Source organism: Lepidothrix coronata, unplaced genomic scaffold (genome assembly GCF_001604755.1).
Source record: "Lepidothrix coronata isolate B3197 unplaced genomic scaffold, Lepidothrix_coronata-1.0 Scaffold259, whole genome shotgun sequence".
Lineage (NCBI taxonomy): Eukaryota > Metazoa > Chordata > Aves > Passeriformes > Pipridae > Lepidothrix > Lepidothrix coronata.
This window is the reverse complement of record NW_016690439.1, coordinates 407038-431579: the sequence shown is the minus strand read 5'-3', so window position 1 is coordinate 431579 and position 24542 is coordinate 407038. Positions and strand designations below refer to the sequence as shown.

The 24542-nt window shown below is 67.2% G+C and overlaps 2 protein-coding genes across 5 annotated transcripts in view; one reads left to right on the top strand and one right to left on the bottom strand.

Moving 5' to 3' along the window:
• CELSR2 (cadherin EGF LAG seven-pass G-type receptor 2) overlaps positions 1-24471 on the top strand; it is a 33341-nt gene extending 8870 nt beyond the window's left edge. Inside the window, exons 4-35 of one of the 4 annotated variants that reach the window (XM_017835540.1) lie at positions 96-211; positions 1113-1201; positions 1580-1737; positions 2581-2744; positions 3150-3275; positions 3682-3848; positions 4173-4361; positions 4458-4571; positions 4973-5147; positions 5787-5928; positions 6305-6425; positions 7236-7419; positions 7938-8039; positions 9023-9117; positions 9201-9410; positions 10760-10943; positions 11737-11880; positions 12397-12646; positions 13430-13606; positions 13901-14027; positions 15396-15596; positions 16622-16796; positions 17657-17769; positions 17847-17923; positions 18727-18853; positions 19313-19429; positions 20055-20185; positions 20717-20799; positions 20870-21013; positions 21315-21524; positions 21886-22117; positions 23736-24471. In XM_017835540.1, the coding sequence (XP_017691029.1) occupies positions 96-211; positions 1113-1201; positions 1580-1737; positions 2581-2744; positions 3150-3275; positions 3682-3848; positions 4173-4361; positions 4458-4571; positions 4973-5147; positions 5787-5928; positions 6305-6425; positions 7236-7419; positions 7938-8039; positions 9023-9117; positions 9201-9410; positions 10760-10943; positions 11737-11880; positions 12397-12646; positions 13430-13606; positions 13901-14027; positions 15396-15596; positions 16622-16796; positions 17657-17769; positions 17847-17923; positions 18727-18853; positions 19313-19429; positions 20055-20185; positions 20717-20799; positions 20870-21013; positions 21315-21524; positions 21886-22117; positions 23736-23757 (4666 nt within the window). In that variant the 3' untranslated portion in view covers positions 23758-24471. Of the gene's footprint in view, positions 1-95; positions 212-1112; positions 1202-1579; positions 1738-2580; positions 2745-3149; positions 3276-3681; positions 3849-4172; positions 4362-4457; positions 4572-4972; positions 5148-5786; positions 5929-6304; positions 6426-7235; positions 7420-7937; positions 8040-9022; positions 9118-9200; positions 9411-10759; positions 10944-11736; positions 11881-12396; positions 12647-13429; positions 13607-13900; positions 14028-15395; positions 15597-16621; positions 16797-17656; positions 17770-17846; positions 17924-18726; positions 18854-19312; positions 19430-20054; positions 20186-20716; positions 20800-20869; positions 21014-21314; positions 21525-21885; positions 22118-23505 lie in introns of those variants that run through there. The other 3 variants (XM_017835541.1, XM_017835539.1, XM_017835542.1) reach the window with 3 other exon arrangements.
• Positions 23956-24542, bottom strand: part of PSRC1 (proline and serine rich coiled-coil 1) — a 4676-nt gene continuing 4089 nt past the window's right edge. The window contains exon 6 of the mRNA XM_017835502.1: positions 23956-23987. Within this exon, the coding sequence (XP_017690991.1) occupies positions 23956-23987 (32 nt within the window). The remainder of the gene's footprint in view (positions 23988-24542) is intronic.

The following is a 24542-nucleotide window of genomic DNA, read 5'->3' as shown; positions in this document are numbered from 1 at the left end:
GTGTTTGGGGGGCATAGTCAGGTCCGGGGGGTGTTTGGGGGGCATGGTTAGGCTCGGGGGGTGTTGGTACCCCCCCAACACTGGTGCTCCCCCAGGTTTGCCACACGGGAGCGGGATGGGCTTCTGTTGTACAACGGACGCTTCAACGAGCGCCACGACTTCGTGGCCCTGGAGATCGTGGGGGAGCAGCTCCAGCTCACCTTCTCTGCAGGTATGGGCACAGCTGGCACTGCCTGGCACCACCTGGCACCGTGCCCTGACATCCTATGCCTGGCACCACACCCTGGCTTCCCTACCAGGCATTGCCATGGCTGGGCACTGCACCCCGGACACCCCATCCCTGCACTGCCTGGCACTGCATCCCAGCACTGCATCCCGGGCATCCCATCCCTGCACTACCTGGCACTGCATCCCGGGTATCTCATCCCTGCACTGCCTGCAGCCCATCCCTGCACTGCCTGGCACTGCATCCTGGATATCCCATCCCTACACTGCCTGACACTGCATCTAAGGCATCCCATCCTGGGCATCCCATCCATGGCACTGCCTGGCACTGCATCCCAGCACTGTATCCTGGGTATCTCCTCCCTGGCACTGCATCCCAGGCACCCCATCCCAGGCATTCCATCCCCAGCTCTTCATCCCCGGCACTGCCTGGCACTGCATCTTGGGCATCACATCCCAAACATCCTGTCCCTGGCACTGCCTGGCACCGCACCCCAGGATGTGCATCCCAGGCATCACATGTCTTGGTTCATGTCCCTGGCACTGCATCCTGGGTACCCCATCCCTGGCACTGCATCCTATGTGCCACATCCCTGGCACTGCATCCTGGGCACTGCCTGGCATTGTATCCCTGGCACACATCCTGAGTAGCACATCCCTGGCACTGCCTCCCTGCCATCCTTTCCCTGGGACTGCATGCCATGCACCCCTGGCACTGCATGCCATGCACCCCTGGCACTGCATCCCTGGCACTGCATCCCTGGCACTGCATCCCACACTTTACAGCCCTGGCCTTGCATCCTGCGTGTCACATCCCTGGCACTGCATCCCTGGCACTGCATGCCATGCAGTGCTACACCCCCATCCCCCCGGCTCTGTGACCGCAGGTGAGACCACCACCACCGTGTCCCCGTTCGTGCCTGGGGGTGTCAGTGACGGGCAGTGGCACCGGGTGCAGCTGCACTACTACAACAAGGTAGGGGCACAAGGGGGTGTTGACACAGGGGGTATTGCCCGGGAGGGGTTACTGGCATGAGAGGCAATGCCAGGGGGGCATATTGCCCATGGGAGGGGACATTAGCACAGGAGATTTTGCCCTGGGGGGGTGATTGGCACTGGCGATATTGCCTTTGGGGGGGGGTTTAGTTGGCACAGCAGATATTGCCTTGGGGGGGGTTGTTACCCTGGCAGGGGGTGATTGGCACAGGGGGTATTGCCCTGGGGGAGTTGTTACCCTGGCAGTGGGTGACTGGCACGGGGGTGGTTATTGCCTTGGGGGGTATTACCCTGGTGGGGGGAGGGGGTGTTCGGGGGGGTGTTTCCATGCCCCCCCCATGACCCGGTGCCCCCCCAGGCCGTAATGGGGCGCTCGGGGGTCCCACAGGGCCCCTCGGAGCAGAAGGTGGCCGTGGTGGCAGTGGACGACTGTGACACAGCTATGGCACTGCGCTTTGGGCACCGCCTCGCCAACTACTCCTGTGCGGCCCAGGGCACCCAGGGGGGCACCAAGAAGTGAGGGGGGAGATGTGTGGGGGGGAGGGATGTGGGACTGGGCCGGGGGGGCGCAGGGGGTGTGGCATGAGGGCAGTCCCAGGGGGGTGTATTGCTCTGGGAGGTTTTTGGGCATAGGGGGGCAGGGGGGTGTATTGCCATTGGGGGTGTTATTGCCATGGGAGGGGGGCATTGGCATGGGAGGGTATTGCCCTGGGGGGGTTATTGCCATGGGAGGCACTGCCAGGGGGCTGTATTGTTCTGGGAGAGGGTTTTTTGGCATTGGGGGGCAGTGCCAAGGGGTTGTATCGCCCTGGGAGGGTTATTGCCATGGGGAGGGGTTATTGCCATGGGGGGCAGTGCCAGGGAGGTATTGCCCTGGGGGGACCATGGATTGGTGGGTGGGTGGGGGTCCCTGGGGCGTCCCTGGGGTTCCCGGTGGCTTGAGGGGTCCCTGGGGGGTCCCTTGAGCCCCCACGGCTTTTGGGGTGACTGGGTGTCCCTTAGGGTTCCCTGAGGGTCCCCATGTGTTGGGGGGTCCCTGGGGGGGTCCCTCAAACCCCAATGGGTTTCGGGGTGGGGGGGTGATCCTTGGGGTTCCCTCAGGGTCCCCATAGGTTTTAGGATCCCTTGGGGTCCCCATGAGTTTTGGGGTGTCTATGTGATCTCTGGGGTTCCCCATGTGTTTAGAGTCTGTGGGTGGTCCCTGATGGTCCCCATGAGTTATGGGGTCCCTGGATGGTCCCTAAGGGTTCCCCAGGAGTTGGGAGGTCCCTGGTTGTCCCTGGGGTTCCCCATGAGTTGGGGGGTCCCTGGGCGGTCCCTTAGCCCCCGCCCCCCACTGGCTGCCGTCGGGCTCTGCAGGTCGCTGGACCTGACTGGGCCGCTGTTGCTCGGGGGGGTCCCGACGCTGCCCGAGAGTTTCCCGATACGGAGCCGCCACTTTGTGGGGTGTATGAGGCACCTGCACATCGACCAGCGCCCTGTGGATATGGGCACCTTCATCGCCAACAACGGCACCCTGCCCGGTGGGCACGGGGGGCACTGGGGGCGTGGGGAGGGCGGCCCGGGGGGCTGCGGGGGGCTGGGAGCCTTTGTGGGGGGGGGAAATGGGGTGGGGGGTTATGGGGTGACACAGGACAGCGGGGCTGTGCCCCCTGGGTGTGGGGAGGGGGACTGGGGTGGGGGGGTGCCAAGGCTGGGGGGCTGGATGGGGCTGTGCCCCCTTTGGGGGTGGGGGGGTGTGCCAGGGGTGTGGAGGTCTCTGCCCCCTTGGGGTGAGGGCCAGGGGGTGCTGGAGGTGTGGGGGGGTCTGTGCTCCCCGGGTGTGGGGTGGGGGGGATGGGAGGGTGTCTGCACCCCCCCGGATGTGGCAAGGCAGGGCCGGGGGGCCGGGGAAGGTGTGGGGTGTGACCCCCCTGTGCCCCTCCCAGGCTGCCCTCACAAGAAGACCCTCTGCGACCCCACCACGTGCCACAACGGGGGCACCTGCGTGCACGAGTGGGGGGGCTTCAGCTGCCGCTGCCCCCTCGGCTTCGGGGGCAAAACCTGCCAGGAAGGTACCGGGGGTCACAGGGGGGTCACGGGGGGTGCCTGGGGAGGGGCCATGGGGGGCGGGGGGGGGGTCCTCGGGGGGGGGGGGGGGGTCCGGGGGGGAGTGAGGGGGTCTCATGAGGGGAGCGGAGGCTCTGGGTGGAGGTGGGGCCGTGGGAGTTGGGAAGGGTCTCTGTGGGGCTATGGGGGGTTCCAGATGGGGGTGGGGGGTCCGTGAGTGGTTGTGGGGTGTCCATGGATGGTTGCGGGGGGGGGTCCCTGTGTGGATGTGGGGGTCCCTGTGTGGTTGTGGGGGGTCCATGGGTGGGTGCGGTGTGGGATGTGCCCCCACCCCACGGTCAGGGGGTGCCCGGGCTGGGTGCGGGAGGGGTGTCCCAGGGCCGGGCACGGCCCCACGCTTGTTTCCCGCAGAGATGGCGGCCCCGCAGCGGTTCGTGGGCAGCAGCCGCGTGGCGTGGGCGGGGCTGGCGCTGCCCCTCGCCCTGCCCTGGCACCTCCGGCTCATGTTCCGCACCCGCCACCCACGGGGGGTCCTGCTGAGGGCAGGAGCGGGGGGGCGTCTCAGCCTCACCCTGCAGGTGGGCACGGGGGGCAGCGGGGGGCACCGGGGGACACAGGGAGGAGCACGGGGGTCACGGGGGGCATGGGGAACACGTAGGGGCACAGAGGGGCACGGGGAGGTCACTGGGGGCATCTGGGGGCACAGGTTGGAGCATGAGGGGGCACGGGGGGGAGCACGGGGAGCACGGGGGGGCTATTGCCCTGGGCGGGTTATTGCGGGTAGGGGATGGCAGTGCCAGGAGGTACCACTTCTGGGGGGGACATTCCCCCTGGGGGGGAGGGTGTATTTCCCAGTGCCCCCTCCAGGTTTTCGGGGTCCCTGACGTGTACCTCCCCCGCAGCTGAGCGAGGGGCAGCTGGAGGTGGGGGCCTGGCAGGGGGGTGCCCGCCTGGCCGTCCTGCGCCTGCCCCAGGCCAAGGTAGACGACGGCGCCTGGCACCACGTGGAGCTGGAGCTGCGGGGGGGCGGGCCCGGCCGCGACCCCCCCGCCACCCTCCTCCTCCTCACCCTCGACTACGGCCGCCACCAGGTGGGGGGAACCTGCCCTGCCGACCCCCATGGGTGCCACCCCGGCACCCTCCGTGCCACCCCAAGGCACCCACGGTGGTCCCTGTGCCCCCCACAGGTGGTGGGCGATGTGCCCGGGGAGCTACAGGGGCTGCGGCTGCGGACCCTCAGCCTGGGGGGGCTGCCCGGGGAAGGGGGAACCGTGGAGGAGGGGTTCCGGGGATGCCTGCAGGTAATGGGGCAGGGGGGGCACAGGGGGCACTGGGAGAATGAAGGGTACCAGGGGGGCACGGAGGGGGCACCAGGGGGCCATGGGGAGGAGGGATTCCAGGGTGGCCTGCAGCTAACGAGGCACTGGGGGGCACGGTGGGTGCAGGGTGGGCACAGGGGGCACGGGGGGCACGGGGGGGCACGGGGAGGAGAGAGAGTGACGCAATGCAGAGGGGTCTGGGTTGTCCCAGGGGGTCCCGTGTCACAGTGGGAGGACACCGAGGAGGGGTGACACCGGGAAGGGGTTCCGGGTGTCTCGGGGGGTCCCGGGTGGCACTGAGGGACACTGGAGGGGGCATGTCAGGGGTAGCGCGTGGGGTGGTCTTGGCTCTCAGTGGGGGGCACTGACGGGTGACCCCGCAGGGGCTGCGCGTGGGGGACGCGGCGGTGACGGCTGGTGCCCTGAGCCTGGCACAGGCTGCCCAGGTGAACGTGGAGGGGGGCTGTGCCCTACCCGACCCCTGCGACTCGGGGCCCTGCCCCCCCCACAGCTACTGCAGCAACGACTGGGATAGCTTCTCGTGCCGCTGCCACCCTGGTGAGAGGGGACCCCCCGACTCCCCCCGAGACCCCCCCAACACTGCCTGAGACCCCCCCAACACACCCCTGAGACCCCTGGGACACTGATACACCCCCCCAGTGCTACCCTGGTGAGAGGGGCCCCTCCAACCTGCCTGAGACCCTCCTGAGACCCCTCCTGAGACCCCGCTGACACCCCCTTGACACCCCCGGGACACTGATACCCCCTCCAGTGCCACCCCAGTGAGAGAGGACACCCCTGACCTCCCCTAAGACCCCCTCAACATCCCCCTGACACCCCCGGGATATTGATACCCCCCCCCCCAGTGCCACCCTGGTGAGCAGCGACCCCCCCCAACACCCCCTGACACTTCCTTGGACAGGTACACCCCTGTGACACCCCCAGTGCCACGCTGGTGGGCAGAGACCCCCCTAACATCCTCCCTGCCCCTCAGGGCACTGCACCCTCCCTGGGCACTGCCACCCCTTATCACTGTCCCCAGAGCACTGCTATCCCCTTGTCCCTGTCCCACTCTCCCTGGGCACTGCCACCCCTTTATCCCTGCCCCTCTGTCCCCGTCCCTGCCCGCCCGATGCCCGCTGTGTCCCCGATGCCGTGTCCCCAAGGCCGTGTCCCCAATGCCGTGCCCATGCCCAGGATACTTTGGGGACAGCTGTGTCAGCGCCTGTGCCCTGGACCCCTGCGAGCCCCCGGGCACATGTGCCCGCCGGCCGGGCACGGCCCCCGGCTACGCCTGCCACTGCCCCTCGGGCACCTTCGGCACCCTGTGCCAGCACCGGTGGGTGACACTGCAGGGACACTGAGGGGGGGGGGCTGGGGAGGGCAGGCAAGGCATAGAAAGGGCAGGGTGGGCACGTGGGAGGTACAGTGGGTGGGCAAGGGTGGGCACGTGGGAGGTACAGTGGGTGGGCAAGGGTCAGGGTGGGGATCCAGGGGGCACTCTGGGGGTCCAAGGGGTACTATGAGGGTGCAGGGGGCACTGTGGGGGCACAAGGGGCACTGTGGGGGTCCAAGGGGCATTGTGGGGGCACAAGTGTCACCGTGGGGGTCCGAGTGACACTGTGGGGGCAAAGGGGACACAGAGGGGTGTCCGAGTGGCCCCGTGGGGGTACCCAAGGCGGTGCCCCCCCCAGTGCCAGCCCTGGTGCCCACAGGGAGGCCCAGCCATGCCCGCGGGGGTGGTGGGGACACCCCACGTGTGGCCCCTGCAGCTGTGACGCCTCGAGAGGCTTCGACCCTGACTGCAACAAGACCACGGGCGAGTGTCGCTGCAAGGTGGGACTGGCACCCCCTGGCACCCCCTTGGCTCCACCTGCCACTCCCTGCCACCCCTTGTCAACCCCCTGTGCCCTCAGTGACCTCTTGTGCCCCCTGTCACCCCATATCACCTCCTGCCACTTCCTGGCACCCCTGGGCACCCCACTGCCACTCTTTGCCACCTCTTCAACCCCCTGGCACCCCTCTGCCACCCCATGGCACTGTCTGCGGCCCCCTGTCACACTCTCGTGCCCACAGTGACCCCCCTACCACGCCCTGCCACCACCTGCCACCCACTGCCACCCCCTCTGTCCCCCCATGCCCGCAGTGATCCCCTGACACTCCCTGTCACCTCCTGCCAGTCCCTGTGACCCTCTGTGACCCCCTCGTGACCCCCTGTCACCCTCTGCCATCCCTTGTCACCTCCTGCCACTCCCTGCCCCCTCCCCACCATTCCCGTGGTGACCCCCTGCCCCCATGTCACCCCCTGTCACCCTCTGCCACCCTTTCCACCCCCTGTCACCCCGTGTCAGCCCCTGTGACCCCCATCACCTCCTGCCACCTCCTGTAACACCCTGTGACTCCCTACCACCCTCTGCCATACCCTGTCACCCTCTGCCACCCTCTACCACTCCCTGAGACCCCCGTCACCCCCTGCCCTCCTGTCACCCCTTGTCACCCTTTGCCACCCCTGTCATCCCCTGCTCCCCAATCCCTCCCCTGCCACCCTCTGCCCCCCCTGTGCCCGCCGTGACCCTCTGTCCTCCCCTGTCACCTCCTGTCCCCCCCTGCCACCCCGTGCCCGCAGTGACCCGCTGCCCCCTCCAGGACAACCACTACCGGCCTGCGGGCAGTGACACGTGCCAGCCGTGCGAGTGCTACCCCACGGGATCGCTGTCGCGGCGCTGCGATGCCACCAGCGGGCAATGCCCCTGCAAGGCCGGGGTCATCGGTCGCCACTGCGACCGCTGCGACAACCCCTTCGCCGAGGTGACAGCGGGCGGCTGCGAAGGTGGGCACCGCACGGGGGCGCTGTGCCACTGCGTGTCACCTCCTGTCACCTTGTGTCACTTTGTGTCACTTTGTGTCACCTCGTGTCACCTTGTCACTTCGTGTCACTTTGTATCATGTTGTGCCACTTTGTGTCACCTTGTGTCACTTTGTGTCACCATAAGTGTCCTCTATCACCCTGTGTCAGCCACTTCCCCCTGTGTGCCCTGCTGTCCCTCTGTGTCCCACTGGCACCCTGTGTCCCTCCGTCCCCCTGTGTCCCACTGTCCCCCTGTGTCCTTCTGCCCCCTGGTGACCCTGCTGTCCCCCGTGTCCCTCTGTCCCCCGACGACCTGGCTATCCCCCTGTGTCCCTCTGTCCCCTGATGACCCCGCTATCCCCCTGTGTCCCACTGTCCTCTTGCATGCCCTGCTGTCCCCCCAGTGACCCTCCTGTCCCTCTGTGTCCCTCTGTCCCCCTGGTGACCCCGCTGTCCCCCTGCATGCCTGCTATGCCCCGGTGACACCCTTGTGCCCGCAGTGAACTATGACAGCTGTCCCCGGGCCATCGAGGCCAACATCTGGTGGCCCCGCACCCGGTTTGGGCTCCCGGCGGCCGCACCCTGTCCCAAGGGCTCCGTGGGTATGTGGGGACACAGGCACAGGATGAGGTGGCACTGGGGACACTGTTGTGGCATTGCTGGGATGGAGCTGGGGGGGGTGACGGAGTGGTGGCACCACTGGGATGGGATTGGGATGGTGACACTGTGGTGGCAGCAGTGGGACAGGGCTGGGGGGGTGACATGATGGTGGCACAGCTGGGATGGGTTTGGGGTGGGATGATACCACGGTGGCATTGCTGGGGTGGAACTTGGGAGGGTGACAGAGTGCTGGCACTGCTGGGGCAGGGCAGGGAAGTGACACTGTGGTGGCACCACTGGGATGGGATTGGGGTGGTGACACTGTGGTGGCACCAGTGGGACAGGGCTGGGGGGTGACATGATGGTGGCACAGCTGGGATGGGTTTGGGGTGGGATGACACCACGGTGGCATTGCTGGGATGGGGCAGGAGGGAGTTGTGGTGGCATTGCTGGAGTGGTACAGGGAGGTGACACCATGGTGGCACCTCTGGGATGGGGTTGGGGTGGTGACACCATGATGACATTGCTGGGGTGGAACTGGGGGGTGACAGAGTGGTGGCATTGCTGAGGTGGGGTTGGGGTGGGATGACACCGTGGTGGCATTGCTGGGACAGGCTGGGGGCTGACACAGTGGTTGCACAATTAGGATGGGCTTGGGGCAGTGACACTGTGGTGGCACCTCTGGGATAGGTTTAGGGTGGTGACTCTATGATGGCATTACTGTGATGGGTTTGGGGTGGTGACACTGGTGGCACTGCAGGGTCGGGGTTGGGGTTGTGACACCGTGGTGGCACAATTAGGATGGGTTTGGGGCGGTGCCACCACGGTGCCACCACGGAGAACAAGTCGGGCTGGGCCGACCCTTCCGGCCCACCCCCAAGACGGCACTGGGGGGGCACTGCTGTGATGGCACTGCCAGCACGACACCCCCGTGGTGCCCTCCCTGCCGTGCCCGCAGCGGTGCCACCCGAGTGTCCCCCCCCAGGCACGGCCCTGCGCCACTGCGATGAGCACAAGGGGTGGCTGCCCCCCAACCTCTTCAACTGCAGCGCCCTGGCCTTCGCCGCCCTGCGCCCCTGGGTGAGCCGCGCCGGCACCCGCCACCGCACCCGTTTCCCCTGCTGTGCCACCGGTGCCACCCTGAGCCCACGTGTCCCCCCCAGGCGGAGCAGCTGGTGGGCAACGAGTCGCACTGGGACGCGGGGCAGTCGCGCCGAGTGGCGCTGGCACTGCGCGAGGCCACACGCGAAGCCCGCGGGTACTTTGGCAGCGACGTGCGCCTGGCATACCGGCTGGCAGGGGCTCTGCTGCGCCACGAGAGCCGCCAGCGTGGCTTCCGCCTCGCCGCCACTCAGGACGTGCACTTCACCGAGGTGGGGCGGGGGCACCGCGGGGGGCACGGCCTGGGGAGGGGCGGGAGAGGGGTGGGAGAGGGGCTTACCGGGGTGGGCACAGGGTGGGAGAGGGGCATCAGGGTGGGCACGGCATGGGAGAGGGGCATCGGGGTGGGCACAGTGTGGGGAGGGGTGGGAAAGGGGAGGGGAGGAGGGTGGGAGGTGGAGGGTGGCATGGGGAGGGGGTGCGATGGTGGCCCCGGGTCCCTGGGACGCATCGGGGTGGGGATCGGGGGGGGGGGGGCCCCCGCCACGGCGCCGGGGGGGGGGGGGGGGAGGGGGGCCGGGGGGGGGGCCCGGTGGGGGGGGGGGTGGGAAGGGGGAGGGGAGGAGGGTGGGAGGTGGAGGGTGGCATGGGGAGGGGGTGGGAAGGGAGGGGAGATGCCAGGGTGTGGGGCACTCACTGCCAGGGCATGGGGCATTCACTCTTGGGGTGGGGGGCACTCACCACCAGGTTGGGGGGCACTCACTGCCAGCATGTGGGGCACTCCTATGTGCAGGAGGAAGGTGCAGGGGGATGCAGGAATGTGGGTGCCAGGGGGATGGGCACCCTCCTGGCAGGTGGAGTTGGGGAAGGAGCCCAGACACTGATGGACACCTTCCTGTGCATGCAGGAGCCCAGAGGTGATGGGCACCCATCTGGGCGGGGGTGTTGGTGTAGGAGGTCAGATGCCAGGGCAATGGGCACCAGGACAGGGAGGGATATTGGGGCAGGAGTCCAGACACCAGGGTGCTGGGCACCCTCACGTGGGGGCAGGATGCCAGGGTGGGGGGCCCCTGCCTGTGAAGGGGAGACTGGGGATGGAGGCCAAAGGCTGGGGTGATGGGCACCCACATGTGGATGTGCCAGAGCCCAGACACCGGAATCATGGGCACTCCCAGGAGGGAGGAGGTTGTGCAGAAGGCTGCATACCAGGGGGATGGGCACCCTCATGTGGGGGGCAGAAGAGCAGATGCCAGGGGAATGGGCATCCATCTGGCAAGGGCATTGGTGCAGGAGCCCAGAGTCTGGGGCGATGGGCACCCTCCTGGGGGATGACACCGGGGCAGGAGCCCAGGCCCCGAGGTGGGCTATGGGAACCTATCTGGGGAGCTGCGTCAGTGCTGGAGCCCCTGCCCTGGTGTGCTGGGCACCCTCATGGAGGGGGCAGGGCTTTGTGTCCCTCGCCTTCGGGGGGGAGGGTGGGTACAGACCCCCGTGCCCCGCTGTGGGTGCCAGGGCACCGCAGAGCCCTGCAGGGGGGTGGCACAGGGGGGTGGGGTTGGGGACCCTGTTCCCGGCCAGCAGGGTGGCAGAGCCCGATGCCACCGCCCCGCCGTGCCTCCAGAACCTGCTACGGGTGGGCAGTGCCCTGCTGGATGCGGACAACAAGCGGCACTGGGAGCTGATCCAGCAGACGGAGGGGGGCACGGCCCAGCTGCTGCGGCACTTCGAGGAGTACGCGCGGGCCCTGGCACGGAACATGCCTCAGACCTACCTGAGCCCCTTCACCATCGTCACCCCCAACATCGGTCAGTGCCCCCCCAGGAGCTGGGCACGGGGGGACTGGGGACACGGCTGGGGACACGGCGGGGGACAGGGGGGACTCTGGGGACAGGCGGGGTTGGGGGACATGGGTATTGGGGACATGGCCATGGATGTGATGGGGACATGGACATGGGTGACTCTGGGGACATGTGTGTGTTGGGGACATGGCCGTGGGTGTGCTCAGGGCACATGGGTGCCACGCCATAGGTACCGTGGTGCTTCAGTGGTGTCAGTAGGTGCCAGGCTCCGTGTTCCCTGTGGTCTGTGTGTGCCATGGGTGCTGTGCCATGCCATGGGTGACACCATGCTGTGCCATGAGTGGCACCACGCTGTGCCGCGGGTGCCGGGCTCCATGTTCCCCAGGGTCTGTGGGTGCTGTGGGTGCCATGGGTGATACCATGCTGTGCCACGAATGCCACGGTGCCACAGGGGCTCGGTGGGTGTTGAGGTCCATGTTCCTCAGGGTCTGTGGGTGCCGTGGGTGCCGTGGGTGCTGTGCCTTGGCATGGGTGCCACCATGCTGTACCATAGGTGCCACCATGCTGTGCCATGGGTGCCGTGGTGCCACAGTGGGATAGGTGCGTGCTGTGATCTGTGTTCCCTGGGGTCTGTGGTTGCCATGGGTGCCACCATGCTGTACCATGGGTGCCATGCCACAGGTGCCGCAGTGGGGTCAGTGTGTACTGGGATCCGTGTCCCCTGGGGTCTGTGGGTGCTGTGGGTGCCGTGGGTGCCATGCCGTGTCATGGGTGCCATGCCATGCCATGGGTGCCGCAGTGGTGTCGGTGGTGCGACTGGACAAGAGCAGCCCGGCGGGTGCCCGCCTGCCCCGCTACGAGGCCCTGCGGGGGGAGAAGCCCCCAGACCTGGAGACCACCGTCATTCTGCCCGACAGCGTCTTCTGGTCCCCCGAGGGCAGGCGTGAGTCTGGGGGGCACAGGGGGGCTGCCAGGGCTGGGGGGACCCCCTGGCATCCATAGGGCTGGCAGGGATGGGGACCCCCTTGTATCTATGGGGCTGGCAGGGATGGGGACTCCCTGGTATCCATGGGGCTTGCAGGGCTGAGGAGCCCCTGGCATGGGTTTGGCAGGGATAGGGGGATCCCCGGCATCCATGACGCTGGCAGGAATGGGGAGCTCCTGGCATGGGGCTGGCAGGGCTGGGGGGACTCCCTGGCATGGATCTGGCAGGGCTGAAAACGCCACTGTCACCATGGGGACTCCAGTGTAGCCATGGGGGTGGCAGGGTTGGGGACACTGCTATGGCCATGGGGGTGGCAGGGTTGGAGACCTCAGTGTCACCACAGAGATCCCTGGGTGGCCATGGGGTGACAGGGTTGGGGACACTGATATGGCCATGGGGGTGGCAGGGTGGGGGACACTGGGACGGCCATGGGGACAGTGACACATGATGCCACCCCCAACTCGTGCCCCCCAGGCCCCTCCAGCGGGCACAGCCAGGCCCTGCGGGGCACAGGTGGGCAGGAGGAGGAAGAGGAGGAGGAGGAAGAGGCCGAAGAGGAGGAGGAGGAGGAGGAGGAGGAGGAGGACGGTGAGGTGACCGTGGTGACCCGGCACAGGCGACACCCGGCCCTGGGCGAGGGCCAGGCCATCGCCAGCGTCATCATCTACCGCACCCTGGCAGGGCTCCTCCCGCCGCGCTTCGACAGTGACAAGCGCAGCCTCCGGTGCCACCGCCGAGGGGGGCACGGGGGCCGCGGGAGGGCACGGGGGGCTGGGCAAGGCAGGGGAGCCCATCGGGAGGGTACCAGGAGGAAGGACCGGGGGGGTCCTCAGAAAGCTGGGCAGGGATGGGAAAGGGGGCACATGGGGTGGCTGAGGATGGGGAGACAGGATGGGGAAGGGGCCCATGGGTGCTCGAGGATGGGGGACATGTGGATTGCCCCAGGATGGGGACACAGGGTGGGGAGGGGGCCCATGGGTGCCCAAAGGTGCCCGTGGGGTGCTCAGGGGTGGGGGAAGAGGGGATGGGGGGTGCTCATGTTGGGGGGGGGCACAGGGGATTGGACCCATGGGGTGACAAGGGTAAGGGGGGCACAGGGGATTGGGGGTACCTAGGGGTGGGGTTGCAGGGGAAGGGGTCCATGGGGTGCCCAGGGGTTCCCAAGGGGTTGGAACACCAGATAAGGAGGGTCCCCAGAGGTGCCCATGGGTGGGGGCACCAAAGGGAGAGGGGGCCAAGGGGTGCCCAAGAATGGGGCCCATGGGATGCCAAGGGGTGCCCAAGAGAGGGGCACAAGGGATAAGGAGGGGGCCGCAGGAGTGGGGGCACAGGGGGTGGGGAGGGGTCTCATGGAGGGGGGTGCAGGGGACGGTGCCTGTGGGGTGCGCAAAGGAGGGGGCACAGGTGAGCGGGGTGGTGCCCACGGGGTGCCAGGACATTGTGGGCCACCGAGGTGGAGTTTGGGGTGCCCCGACTGGGCCCCCCTGACCCCGGTGCCCCACCCCAGGGTGCCCAAGCGCCCCATTATCAACACACCCGTGGTCAGCATCAGTGTCCACGCGGGGGGCACGGCGGGCACAGGCACCCCCTGGGCACTGGCCAAGCCCGTCACCCTCCAGTTCCGGCTCCTGGAGACGCAGGAACGCTCCAAGCCCATCTGCGTGTTCTGGAACCACTCCCTGCGGTGAGGGGGGCACAGACACCCTGGGGAGACAGGGACACTCTGGGAGGACAGAGACCCCCCGGGGGGACAGGGACACTGCGGGGGAATGGGAACACCCTGGGAGTGACAGGGACAGCCCGGGGGGTACAGGGACACCCCTGTGAGTGTAGGTGTGTCCCTGACGTCCCCATCGTGTCCCCGCGGGTCCCCGCAGGATGGGTGGCACTGGGGGTTGGTCTGTGTCCCGGTGGGTGTGTCCCGGTGGGTGTGGCTGTGTCAATCATGTCCCCGTGATGTCCCCGCGGGTCCCCGCAGGACGGGGGGCGCAGGCGGTTGGTCGGCGCGGGGCTGCGAGGTCGCCTTCAGGAACCGGAGCCACGTGAGCTGCCAGTGTCACCACCTGACCAGCTTCGCCGTCCTCATGGACATATCCCGCCGGGAGGTGGGACAGGGGGACACCGGGGGCACGGGGGGACATAGGGGGACATGGGAACACCAGGGACACGGGGACATGGAGGGATGCGGGGGGATGGGGACACCAGGGACATGGGGGGACACTGGGGGACGTGTCAGGACATGGGGGGATGGGAACACCAGGGGACACGGGGACATGAGGGGATATGGGCGGGGTGGGGGACATGGGGGCATGGGAACGTCAAGAACATGAGGACATGAAGGGACATTGGAGGGGTGGGGGACATACGGACATGGGGACATGAGGGGACATGGAGACATGAAGGGATATGGGGACATGGGGGGACATGGGAACATGGGGGTATGAGGATACCGGGGACATGGGGGCCATGGGGACACAAGAGGGATGGGAACAAGGGGGGACATGGGTGACATGGGGGGACATGAGGGATATGGGGCCATGGGAACACAGTGGTATGGGGACAGAGAGGACATGGGGACAGAGGGGAACAGATAGGACACAGCAACCCTGGGGCATGGGGTGACCTGGGTCAGGGCCCTGGTGGGAACACAGGGACATGGTGGGGGGACAGATGGGACACAGGGGACGTGGAAGGACACAGGGGGTGGGGATAGGGCCCTGCTGGGGACATGGGGACATGGGGCACACGAGGTTGGTGGGCAGTTCCAGGCATGGGGGCAGGGCTACAGGGGCAGGGGAGGGGCTGGTGCTAAAGGGGAGGGGACAGGGGTAGGAGGGTCTTAGCAGAAGGGGAGGGGCCTAATGGGGCAGGGTCAGTGCAGGGATAAGTGCCTGTGAGGGTGGGGCTGAGGAAGGTGGGTGGGGCTTCAGTGGGCAGGCCTGATCAGGATGGGTGGGGCTCCCTTGGGGCGGGGCCAATAGCAGTTGGGCAGGTCAGTCTCCAAGAGGCAGGGGCAATGTGGGTGGGGATTAAAGGGGCAGGGCTGAACAATGTGGGCAGGGTTTCACACTGGGGTGTGGCATTGCGGGTGAGGCCTTCCAGGCCCAGTTACTGGATGGGCTGTACAGAGGGGGTGTGTCTCTCTCCATGGGCATGTCTCTGTTGATGGGCATGTCCTTGGGCATGTCCGTGTCAATGGGCATGTTCATGGGTGTGTCCCTGTGGATGGGTGTGTCCATGGGCGTGTCCATGAGTGTGCTTATGGATGTGTTCGTGGGTGTGTCTATGGGTGTGTCCATGTTCATGGGCAAATCCATGGATGTGTCCATGGGCATGTCTCCGTGGATGGGCATGTCCATGGGCATGTCCCTGGGCATGTCTCTGTGGATGGGCGTATCCATGGGCGTGTCCATGGGTGTGTCCCTGGGCATGTCCCTGTGGAGGGGCGTGTCCATGAGCGTGTCTCCCCGCAGAATGGGGAGGTGCTGCCCCTGGCAGCCCTGACCTACGGCTCTCTGGGGGTGGCCCTGGCGGGGCTGGTCCTGGTGGTGCTGGCCCTGGGCACCCTGCGGGGGCTGCGCTCCAACCGCCACAGCATCCGGCGGCACGGCGCTGCCGCCCTGCTCCTGGCACAGCTCGTGTTCCTGCTCGGCATCAACCAGGCCGAGCTCCCGGTGAGCAGGGCAGGGACAGCAAAGGGGGGAGACAGGGAGGATTGGGGGATCTGGGTTGAGGATTGGGAAATTCACATCTTGAGAGTGGCTGGAATGGGTGGGGAAAGGGAAGAGACTGCTGGGATTTGGGGTTTTGGGGCTGGGGGTCCACCACTGGGGAGGTTGGGGGTGCGAGGGTGGGAGGGAAAGGGTGAGGAATGGTGGGATTTAGGTGTTGAGGGTTGGGGATTCACAGCTTGGGAGGTGGGTGGGTGGGGCTGGAAGGGGTGGGGGAAGGCTGGTGGGATTGGGGGGTTGGGGATCCACCACTGGGGAGGTTGTGGATGGGTGGGTGTGGGTGAAATAAGTGGTGAGAGGGGGGAGGGGTGGGGAATGGTGGGATTTGGGGGTTTGGGGTTGGGGATCCACACCTGGGGAGGTGATGGGGAGTGAGTAGGGCTGGAACAGGTAGGGTAAGGGGGGAGGGGTGGGGTTTGGTGGGTGGGACTCGTTGGGTGTGGCCAGTGGGCGTGGCAGTGATGGGATGTGGCCCAGGGGGTGTGCACGGTGGGGGCTATCCTGTGCCCGAGTGTGGTGGGCAGGGTGGAGCAGGCAGGGCTGGCTGGGGGGGTCAGTGAGCACCCAGTGAGGGGGTGTGGGGACCATCCTGCTGCAGTTCCTGTACCTGGGGGTGCATGGGTCTGGGTGGGTGGGGTCAGTGACAATGAGTGACAGGTGTGGGTGTGTCCCAGCTGGCCTGCACAGTGTGGGTGGGCTCAGTGACACCCAGTGACAGGGTGTGGGGACCATCCTGCTGCAGTACCTCTATCTGGGGGTGGGTGGGATGGGTGCGTGGGGTCAGTGACACCCAGTGAGGGGGTGTGGTGGCCCATCTGGTGGCCATCCTGGGTGGGTGGGCTCCGTGACACCCAGCGACAGAGGTCGGGGTGTCCCAGCTGGCCTGCAGAGTGGTGGCCATCCTGGGTGGATGAGACTGTGTGGCTGAGCTTGGGGCACACCCAGTGATGGGGGTGGGGGTGTCCCAGCTGGCCTGCACGGTGGTGGCCATCCTGCTGCAGTTCCTGTACCTGGGGGCGGTGGGCTGGGGGCTGCTGGAGGCCCTTCACCTGTACCGGCGCCGCAGCGAGCCCCGCAGCGTGGACAGGGGGCCCATGCGCTTCTACCACGTGCTGGGCTGGGGGCTGCCTGCCTTCATCACCGGTGAGCACCGCCCCCCACCTTGACCCCACCCCCGGCCCCACCCCCACCCTACAGCCCACCTGGTGCCAGGTGCCCACCTGGGCCAATGCCTTCTGGTGGCCCCACCCCCTTCTCAGTGATGGCCCCGCCCCCTCGAGCCCCCTTCCCCAATCAGATTGATCTCATTTCCAAGTGTAGCCCCGCCCCCAGGATATAGCCCCTTCCTCAGGTGCATCTTGCCCAGCATAGCCACACCCCTGGGTATAGCCACACCCCCAACAGGATAGTCCCACCCAATCTAGAAGAGCTCCGCCCCCAATAGGGAATAGTCCCACTCAATCCAGAATAGCCCCACCTCAATCCAGAGTAGCCCAACCCCAATCCCAAATAGCCTCACCCAATCCAGAATAGCCACACCCCCAATCTGTAATAGCCCTGCCCCCATTTCAGAATAGTCCCACCCATTCCAGAATAACCCCACCCCAATGCAGACTACCCACACCCACTTTGGAATAGCCCCGCCCCAACCCAGAATAGCCCCACTCAATCCCGAATTGCACCTCCCCAATCCAGAATAGCCCCTAGTGCCCCCCTGCCCTCCATGGGTCCCCTCCATGCCCCCAAAGCACCCCATGGGTGCCCCTTTGTCCCCAATGCCCCCCAAAGCCCCCCATGGGTCCCCTCTGTGCCCCCAAAGCCCCTCACGGGCACCCTCTTATCCCCAGCGCCCCCCTGCCATCAAAGCCCCACTCTGCGTAGCTCCGCCCCCGAAGCAGCCCCACCCCCGACCTTACCCCCTCACCTGCCCCACCCATGCCCCATTTAGCCCCGCCCCTTAGACCTGCCCCCTGTCAGCCTCGCCCCTGCGCCCCCTTTTGCAGGCCTGGCCGTGGGGTTGGACCCCGAGGGTTACGGGACCCCCGAGTTCTGCTGGCTGGCCCTGCACGACCCCCTCGTGTGGAGCTTGGCCGGCCCCGCCATCGCCGCCCTCGCCGTGAGTGGGGGCCAGGGGGGCAGGGGGGGCAGGGGAGACCCCCACCCAGCCGCCCTGCTCACCCCCCTCGCCCCCAGGTCGGCATCTTCTTCCTGGTGCTGGCGGGCAGGGCCTCATGCGCCACCCCACAGGGCTTCCAGAAGAAGGGCTCGGCGTGAGTGCCCCAAGGGGGCACCCACGGGGGGTTGGGGGGACCACCGGGGGCAGGGGGCACCCACGGGGGGCTAGGGGCACAGCAGACAGGAGGGCATGGGGGGCACCGGGGGCATGGGGGACACCCATAGGGGGACGGGGGAGCACAGGGGGCAGGGGGGGAACCAGTGGGGGGCACTGGGGGCACAGGGGGACCCATGAGGGCCAGGGGGAGCACCCAAGGAGGGCAAGGGGGATTGGGGGACAAGAGGGCACCGGTGGAGGCTATTGGGGGCACTGAAGCGGGCAGGGAGGCACTGGGGACAAGGGGGCACTGGGGGCGTAGCAGGGGGACCCATGGGGGATAAGGGGGCATTTGGGGCAGGGGGCATTGGGGGCAGGGCAATATTGGGGGCTTTAATGCCCAAGGAGGGCATTAAAGGAGGGAGAGGTTGGGGCATCTGTGGGGTCAGGGGGCACAGGACACCCGTGGGGGGGCAGGGGGGCACTGGGGACAGGGGGGTATGGGGTGCTGGGGTGCCCCTGGAGGGTGGGGGGGCACAGGGTGTTGGGGCACCCACGGTGGGGAGGTACAGGGGGCTGTGACATGGGGTGACACTGGGGTGACATCGGGGTGCTCATGTTGGGGGTGTCACAGTGGCCGTGCTGCTGCTGTGGTGCTGTTGGGACGCTGTTGGGTGGCACTGGGGTGGCACTGGGGTGCCGGGTCAGGGGTCCGCACGGCGGCCGTGCTGGTGGTGTGGGGTGACACTGGGGTGACACTAGAGTGCTGTTGGGTGACACTGGGGTGCTGTTGGGTGCCAGGTCAGGGGTCCGCACAGCGGCCGTGCTCCTGGCTGTGCCCAGCCTGGCCTGGCTGCTGGCCCTGCTGTCGGTGAACAGTGATGCCCTGCTGTGCCACTACTTGTTTGCTGCCTCCAACTGCCTCCAGGTCAGCAGGCATCCCCATCGCTCCCTGGGACCCCCTGAAAGCACAGAGTCCCCACCCTGGGACCCCGGAGAGCCCACCCTGGGGACCCCCAGGGACCCCTAGAGAGCTGAGAACCTCCACTCCTGAGACCTCCAGAGTCCACCACCCCTGGGACCACCAGAGCCCACCCTGGGACCCCCAGAGAGCCCTGGCACCTCCCCTCCTGGGACTCCCAGAACCCACAGAGTCCCAAACCCATTTGGGGGGCACCAGTGGGCACGGGGGGGGTCCCTTGCCATATCCAGGGTGCCCATGGGGGGCACCCAGTATGTGTGGGGGTCCCTTCACCCAGTTTGGGGTGCCAAAGGGGTGCCCCCCACGTCTCTGGGAGCCCCCTCAGGTGACACTGGGGGTCCCCCACGAGGCTGTCCGACCCCTCCCCTGTGCCCCCCATGCCCATGTGCCCCCCCGTGTGCCCAGGGGCCCCTCATGTTCCTGTCCTGTGTGGTACTGAGCAAGGAGGTGCGGAGAAGCCTCTGCCTGAGCTGTGCCCGCCGCCACCACCCCCCACTGGCCACCAAGGCCACCCTGACACCCGTGAGTGCCGGGGGGGCGGGGGGGGGGGCACGGGGGGGGGCACAGGAGGGGGGGGGGGGGGGGGGGCACGGGAGGGGGCACAGGAGAGGGTACGGGGGGCTCGGGCCCTCCTGTGATGTCCCTGTCCCCATGCCAGCCCCCTGGGAAACACGGGAGGCTGGGGGGGGGCGGGGGCTGGGGGCACCCCTGGTACGGCTGTGATGTCCCTGTCCCCGTGCCAGCTCCCTGGGGGTTGCTGGGGGTGCCGGGGGGTCTTGAGGCAGTCCCTGGAATGACTGCGTTGTCCCTATCCTTGGCACGGGGAGGCTGGGGCAGCCTCTGGCTGGGCTGTGGAATCCCTGTGCCCGTGCCAGACCCCCGGAGGGCATGGAGGGCTTGGGGGGGCTGGGGGCAGCCCCTAGCACGGCTGTGTTGTCCCTGTCTCTGGTATAGGGGGCTCAGAGGGCCTTGGGGTAGCCTCTGGCAGGGCTGCAATGTCCCTATCCCCGTGCCAGCCCCCCGGGGGACAGAGGGGGGCTCGGGGCACCCCGGCACGGCTGTGATGCCCCTGTCCCGTTTCCAGCCCCCCAGGGGGCTCGGGGGGACTCGGGGCAGCCCGGCCGTGACGTCCCTGTGCCTATGCCAGGCGTACAGCGGGGACAGCACATATGTGGCAGGACCACTGTGCCCCCCCCCGGGCGGGGGGTCCTCGGGGTCCCTGCACAGCACAGCCCGGTCAGGCAAGAGCCATCACAGCTACATCCCCTTCGTCAGGAGGTGCGGGTGCGGTGGGCACCGCGCGTGGCACGGGGGGACAATGGGGATGGCACTGATGTGGCAGGATGGCGGGGCGGTGGCAGGTGATGGGGGAGTGGGGTGACATGGCCCTGGGTTGTTGGGGTGAGAGGGTGAGGGGGTGGTGGGTGGTGGCAAGGTGGGGGCGTGACACGGCACTGCAGTGGCAGAATGGCAGGGTGGTGGCAGGATGGCACGGCTCAGGGGTGGGGGGGTGGCAGGTGGGGGGGGGGGGGGGTGACATGGCAATGGGCATGGGGGGTGGCAGGGTCATGGGGTCGTGGGATGGGTTGCAGGGGTGGTGGGGGCACGGCACTGGAGTGGCAGGTCATGGAGTGGTAGAGCGGTGGGTTAAGCAGTTGGTGGGTTGGGGGCACTGCACTGGGCTGGAGGGGTGGCACAGGGATGGGGTGGTGGGATGGCAGTGGGTTTGGGGGCCGAGCAGGTGTCTGGCAGTGGTTTTGGGGCCCCAGGGGGGTGCCAGGCACTGACACTGCCATGCTCCCCCCCCAGGGAGGACTCGGGGCTGGCGGGCAGCCCGGGGCCGCTGCCCGAGCCCGGGGGACTCTTCCTCGACGCGCAGGAGCAGCCCGAGGGTAACGACCCGCACCTGTTGGGGGGCACGGGGGGTGTCCCCGGGTCCCCCCTGAGCTGTGATCCCTCCAGAGCACGACACGGACTCGGACAGTGACCTGTCCCTGGACGACCCGAGCGGCTCCTACGGCTCCACCCACTCGTCGGACAGCGACGACGAGCCCCCCCCCGGCTGGGACCCCTTGCCTGGGGCTCCCCCGGCCCCCCCCGGCCCCGGTAACGGCCCCCCAACAGGCAACGTCCGCCCGCTGGGGATGGGGGGACCCTTGGCCTGACCAGTGCTGGGGGGGTACCCAGTGGGGTTGGGGAGGGTCCCTGATCCTGGCTCGGTGTTGCTGGGGGGTACCCAGTGGGTACAGTGGGTATGAGGGGAGTCCCTCCCCCAGTCTGGGGTGCTGAGGGGGGGCACCCAGTGGTTTTGGGGGGACCCTGGCCGTGGCTCGTTGTTGCTGGGGGGCACCCACGGGGGCCGGGGGGGTCCCTGGCCCTGCCCATCCCACCAACCCCCTGCCTGCAGGTGCCGCCCGGATGCCCCCGGGGTGCCCGTACTGGCCCGGGGAGTTCGTGACGACGGCGAGCGAGAGCGAGGGCATGGCGGGCACCGAGGGGCTGCGGGTGCAGCCGGCAGGGGGGGCAGGGGCCCCCCCCCTGGGAGACCCTCCCCGGCCCAACGGGGAGGCCCTGCCCAGGGAACCCCTACTGCTGCCCCTGCCCCACCCACACAAAGGTATGGGCTCGAGGGTGCCCGGTGGGTGCCAGGGTATTTTTCAGGTGTCCATCAGGTGCCAGAGCTTCCTGTGGGCACCCACTGGATGCCCGGGTGTCCACTAGACACCCTTTGGGTGCCAGGGTTCTTTTTGGGTGCCCATCCAGTGCCAGAGGTCCTTTTGGACACTCCTTGGGTGCCAAGGTGCCCATTGGATACCCTTTGGGTGCCAGAGTTCCCTTTGGGGACCCAATGGGTGCCAACATGGCCATTGAGCACCCTTTGGGTGCCAGGGTCCCTCCCGGGTGCCCTTTGGGTGCCAGGGGGTGTGTGTGGGATGGGAACCTCCCAAACCTACCGGGTGATGCCCCTTCCCCTGCAGGGATCCTGAAGAAGAAGTGCCTGCCCCCCATCAGTGAGCGGGGGGGCAGTGCCCAGCGCCCCGGGCCCCCCCCGCCGCCCCCTGCGGGCACAGTTGCCTCGTCAGGCAGTGACGGGGGTGCCCCCCCGGCCCCCCGGGCCCGGCAGAGCCTCGAGGAGCAGCTGAGCGGCCTCACCCCCATCGCCATGAGCATTCGCGCAGGCACCGCTGATGAGGACTCCTCCGGGTCCGAGTGAGTGCCAGCGTGTGCCCAGGGTGCTTCTGGGTGTCCATTGGGAGTCCTTGGGGTGCCCGGGTTGGTTTTGGGTGTCCATGGTGTGCCAGGGTGGTTGTTGGGTTCCCATGGGGTGCCATGGTACCCATCAGGTGCCAGGGCTCCCATTGGGTGCCAGGGTGTCCAAGAGGTGCCCTTTGGGTGTCCATCAGGTGTGAGGGTGGCTGTTGGGTGCCCATCGGGGCGGTCTTTGGGTGCCAGGGTTACCTTTGGGCACCCACTGGGTATGAGGGTGGTTTTTGGGTGCCCATCAGGTGCCAGGGATCCTACTGGGTGCCCATTGGGTGCCACATTGCCCAAGAGGTGCCCTTTGGGTGCCAGGGTTCCCTTTGGGCACCCACTGGGTTCAAGGGTACCCATGGGGTGCCTATGAGGTGTTCTTTGGGTGCCAGGGCTCCTTTTGGGCCTCCACTGGGTGCTCTTTGGGTGCCCATCAGGTTTAAGGGTGGTTGCTGGGTGCCCACTGCGTGCCCACTGCGTGCCAAGGTAACTGACAGGAGACCATTGTGTGCCAGGGCTCCTCTTGGTGCCCATGTGGTGCAAGAGTTCTCATTGGGTGCCCACTGAGTGCCCATTGATCACTGAGTGCCCCCATTGACCACCCGAAGGGCACTCGTTGGGTGCCCATCAGGTCTAGCAGCATCTGTTGGGTGCCCGTTGACCATTGGGTGCCCGTTGGATATTGGGGTACCCCCCAGGTGTCCAGTGGGTGTTGGGCTGTCCATTGGGTGTTAAGGTGCCCACTGGGTGTTGGGGTTCCATTGGATGTTGGGGTGCCTGTTGGGTGTTGGGGCACCCCTTGGGGTGCCCGCTGGGTGTCTGTTGGGTGTTGGGGTGCCCATTGGATGTCAGGCTGTCCATTGGGTGCCCATTGAGTGCCGGGGTGTCCACTGAGTCCCCACTGGATATTGGGGTGTCCATTGGGTGTTGGGGTGTCCATTGGGTCCCCACTGGATATTGGGGTGCCCATTAGGTGCCTGTTGGGTGTTGGGGCATCCCTTGGGGTGCCTATTGGGTGTTGAGGTGCCTGTTGGGTGTTGGGGTGCCTTTTGGGTGTTGGGGCACTCATTAGGTGCCTGTTGGGTGTTGGGGCATCCCTTGGGGTGCCTGTTGGGTGCCTTTGGGGTGTCCATTGGGTATTGGGGTGCCTGCCAGGTGCCCACGGGATATTTGGGTGTCCACTGGGTGCCCATTGGGTGTTGGGGTGTCCATTGGGTGCCCACTGGATATTGGGGTGCCCATTGGGTGCCTGTTAGACACCCGCTGTCCCCCCTTGGTGGATGAGGGTGCCCAGGGGGGGTTGGCACCATTGGCACTAACCTGGTTTTTCTCTCCTCCCCCCCCAGATTTCTGTTCTTTAATTTTCTCCATTAACTCATGGGGGGGGTCCTGCCTCCCCTCACCCCCCCCACCCCTCCATCATCCCCCCAGGGTGGGCACTGGGTGCTGGGGGGTACAGAGGGCACCCTGGCACCCCCCCCCATCACGCATTCGTCTGTCTTGTTTTTTATCCCCCCCCAACACACACTTTGTGCCAACCCCCACATTTTATCCATCCCCTCCCTCCCCCCACCAGGAGCGACGAGACCTCGATCTAACGGGGACCCACCCAGCGGGTACTGCCCCCCCTGTGCCAGGGGGGCACCAGGACACTGGGGGGGGCACCGGGACTGGGGGGGGCACCAAGATTGGGGAGGAGGGGAAAGGAGCCACAGCCCCCCTCCCTCCCCATTGCACTTTGGATCCTGGCAGGGATTGGCACTTTGGGAAGGGGGGGTGGCATCAGGTGCCCCCCCTCACCCTCCCCCCCAGTCATCATCCGCCATGCCTGGCAAAGGGTTTTATTTAAAAAATACATGAAAATACAAAAAAAAAGGGATTTATAACCCCCCACCATTGTGCCGACCCCCCAACCCCCCCCAAAGGTGCCAACCCCCCCTCCATTGTGCCAACAGTGTGTGGTGCCAACCCCCCCCCCCGAGGTGGGGTCAGGTGGGGGGTGCAGGGATTTCTGAGCCCCCCCATAGTTGCCCATCCCCCCCAGAGGTGGGGGTGGGGGTTAGGGGGGGCACCCAGGGGTGGGGGTTGGGGGGGGAGGAGAGAGAACCCTGCATGCTGAGGGGTGGGCAGGGGGGTTTCTATGGCTGACGGGACCTTTTGTAATTAAAGCAAAACCCAGAGGGTGCCTCGGGTCCTTCCTGGCAGGGGCCTGGCTCTGCCCCCCCCCCCAAAATCCAACTAGTGTCTTGGTTCGTCCCTGGGGAGCCCCCAGCTCTGATCCCCCCACCCCAAAATCCAACTAGTGTCTTGGTTCGTCCCTGGGGAGCCCCCAGCTCTGATCCCCCCACCCCAAAATCCAACTAGTGTCTTGGTTCATCCCTCG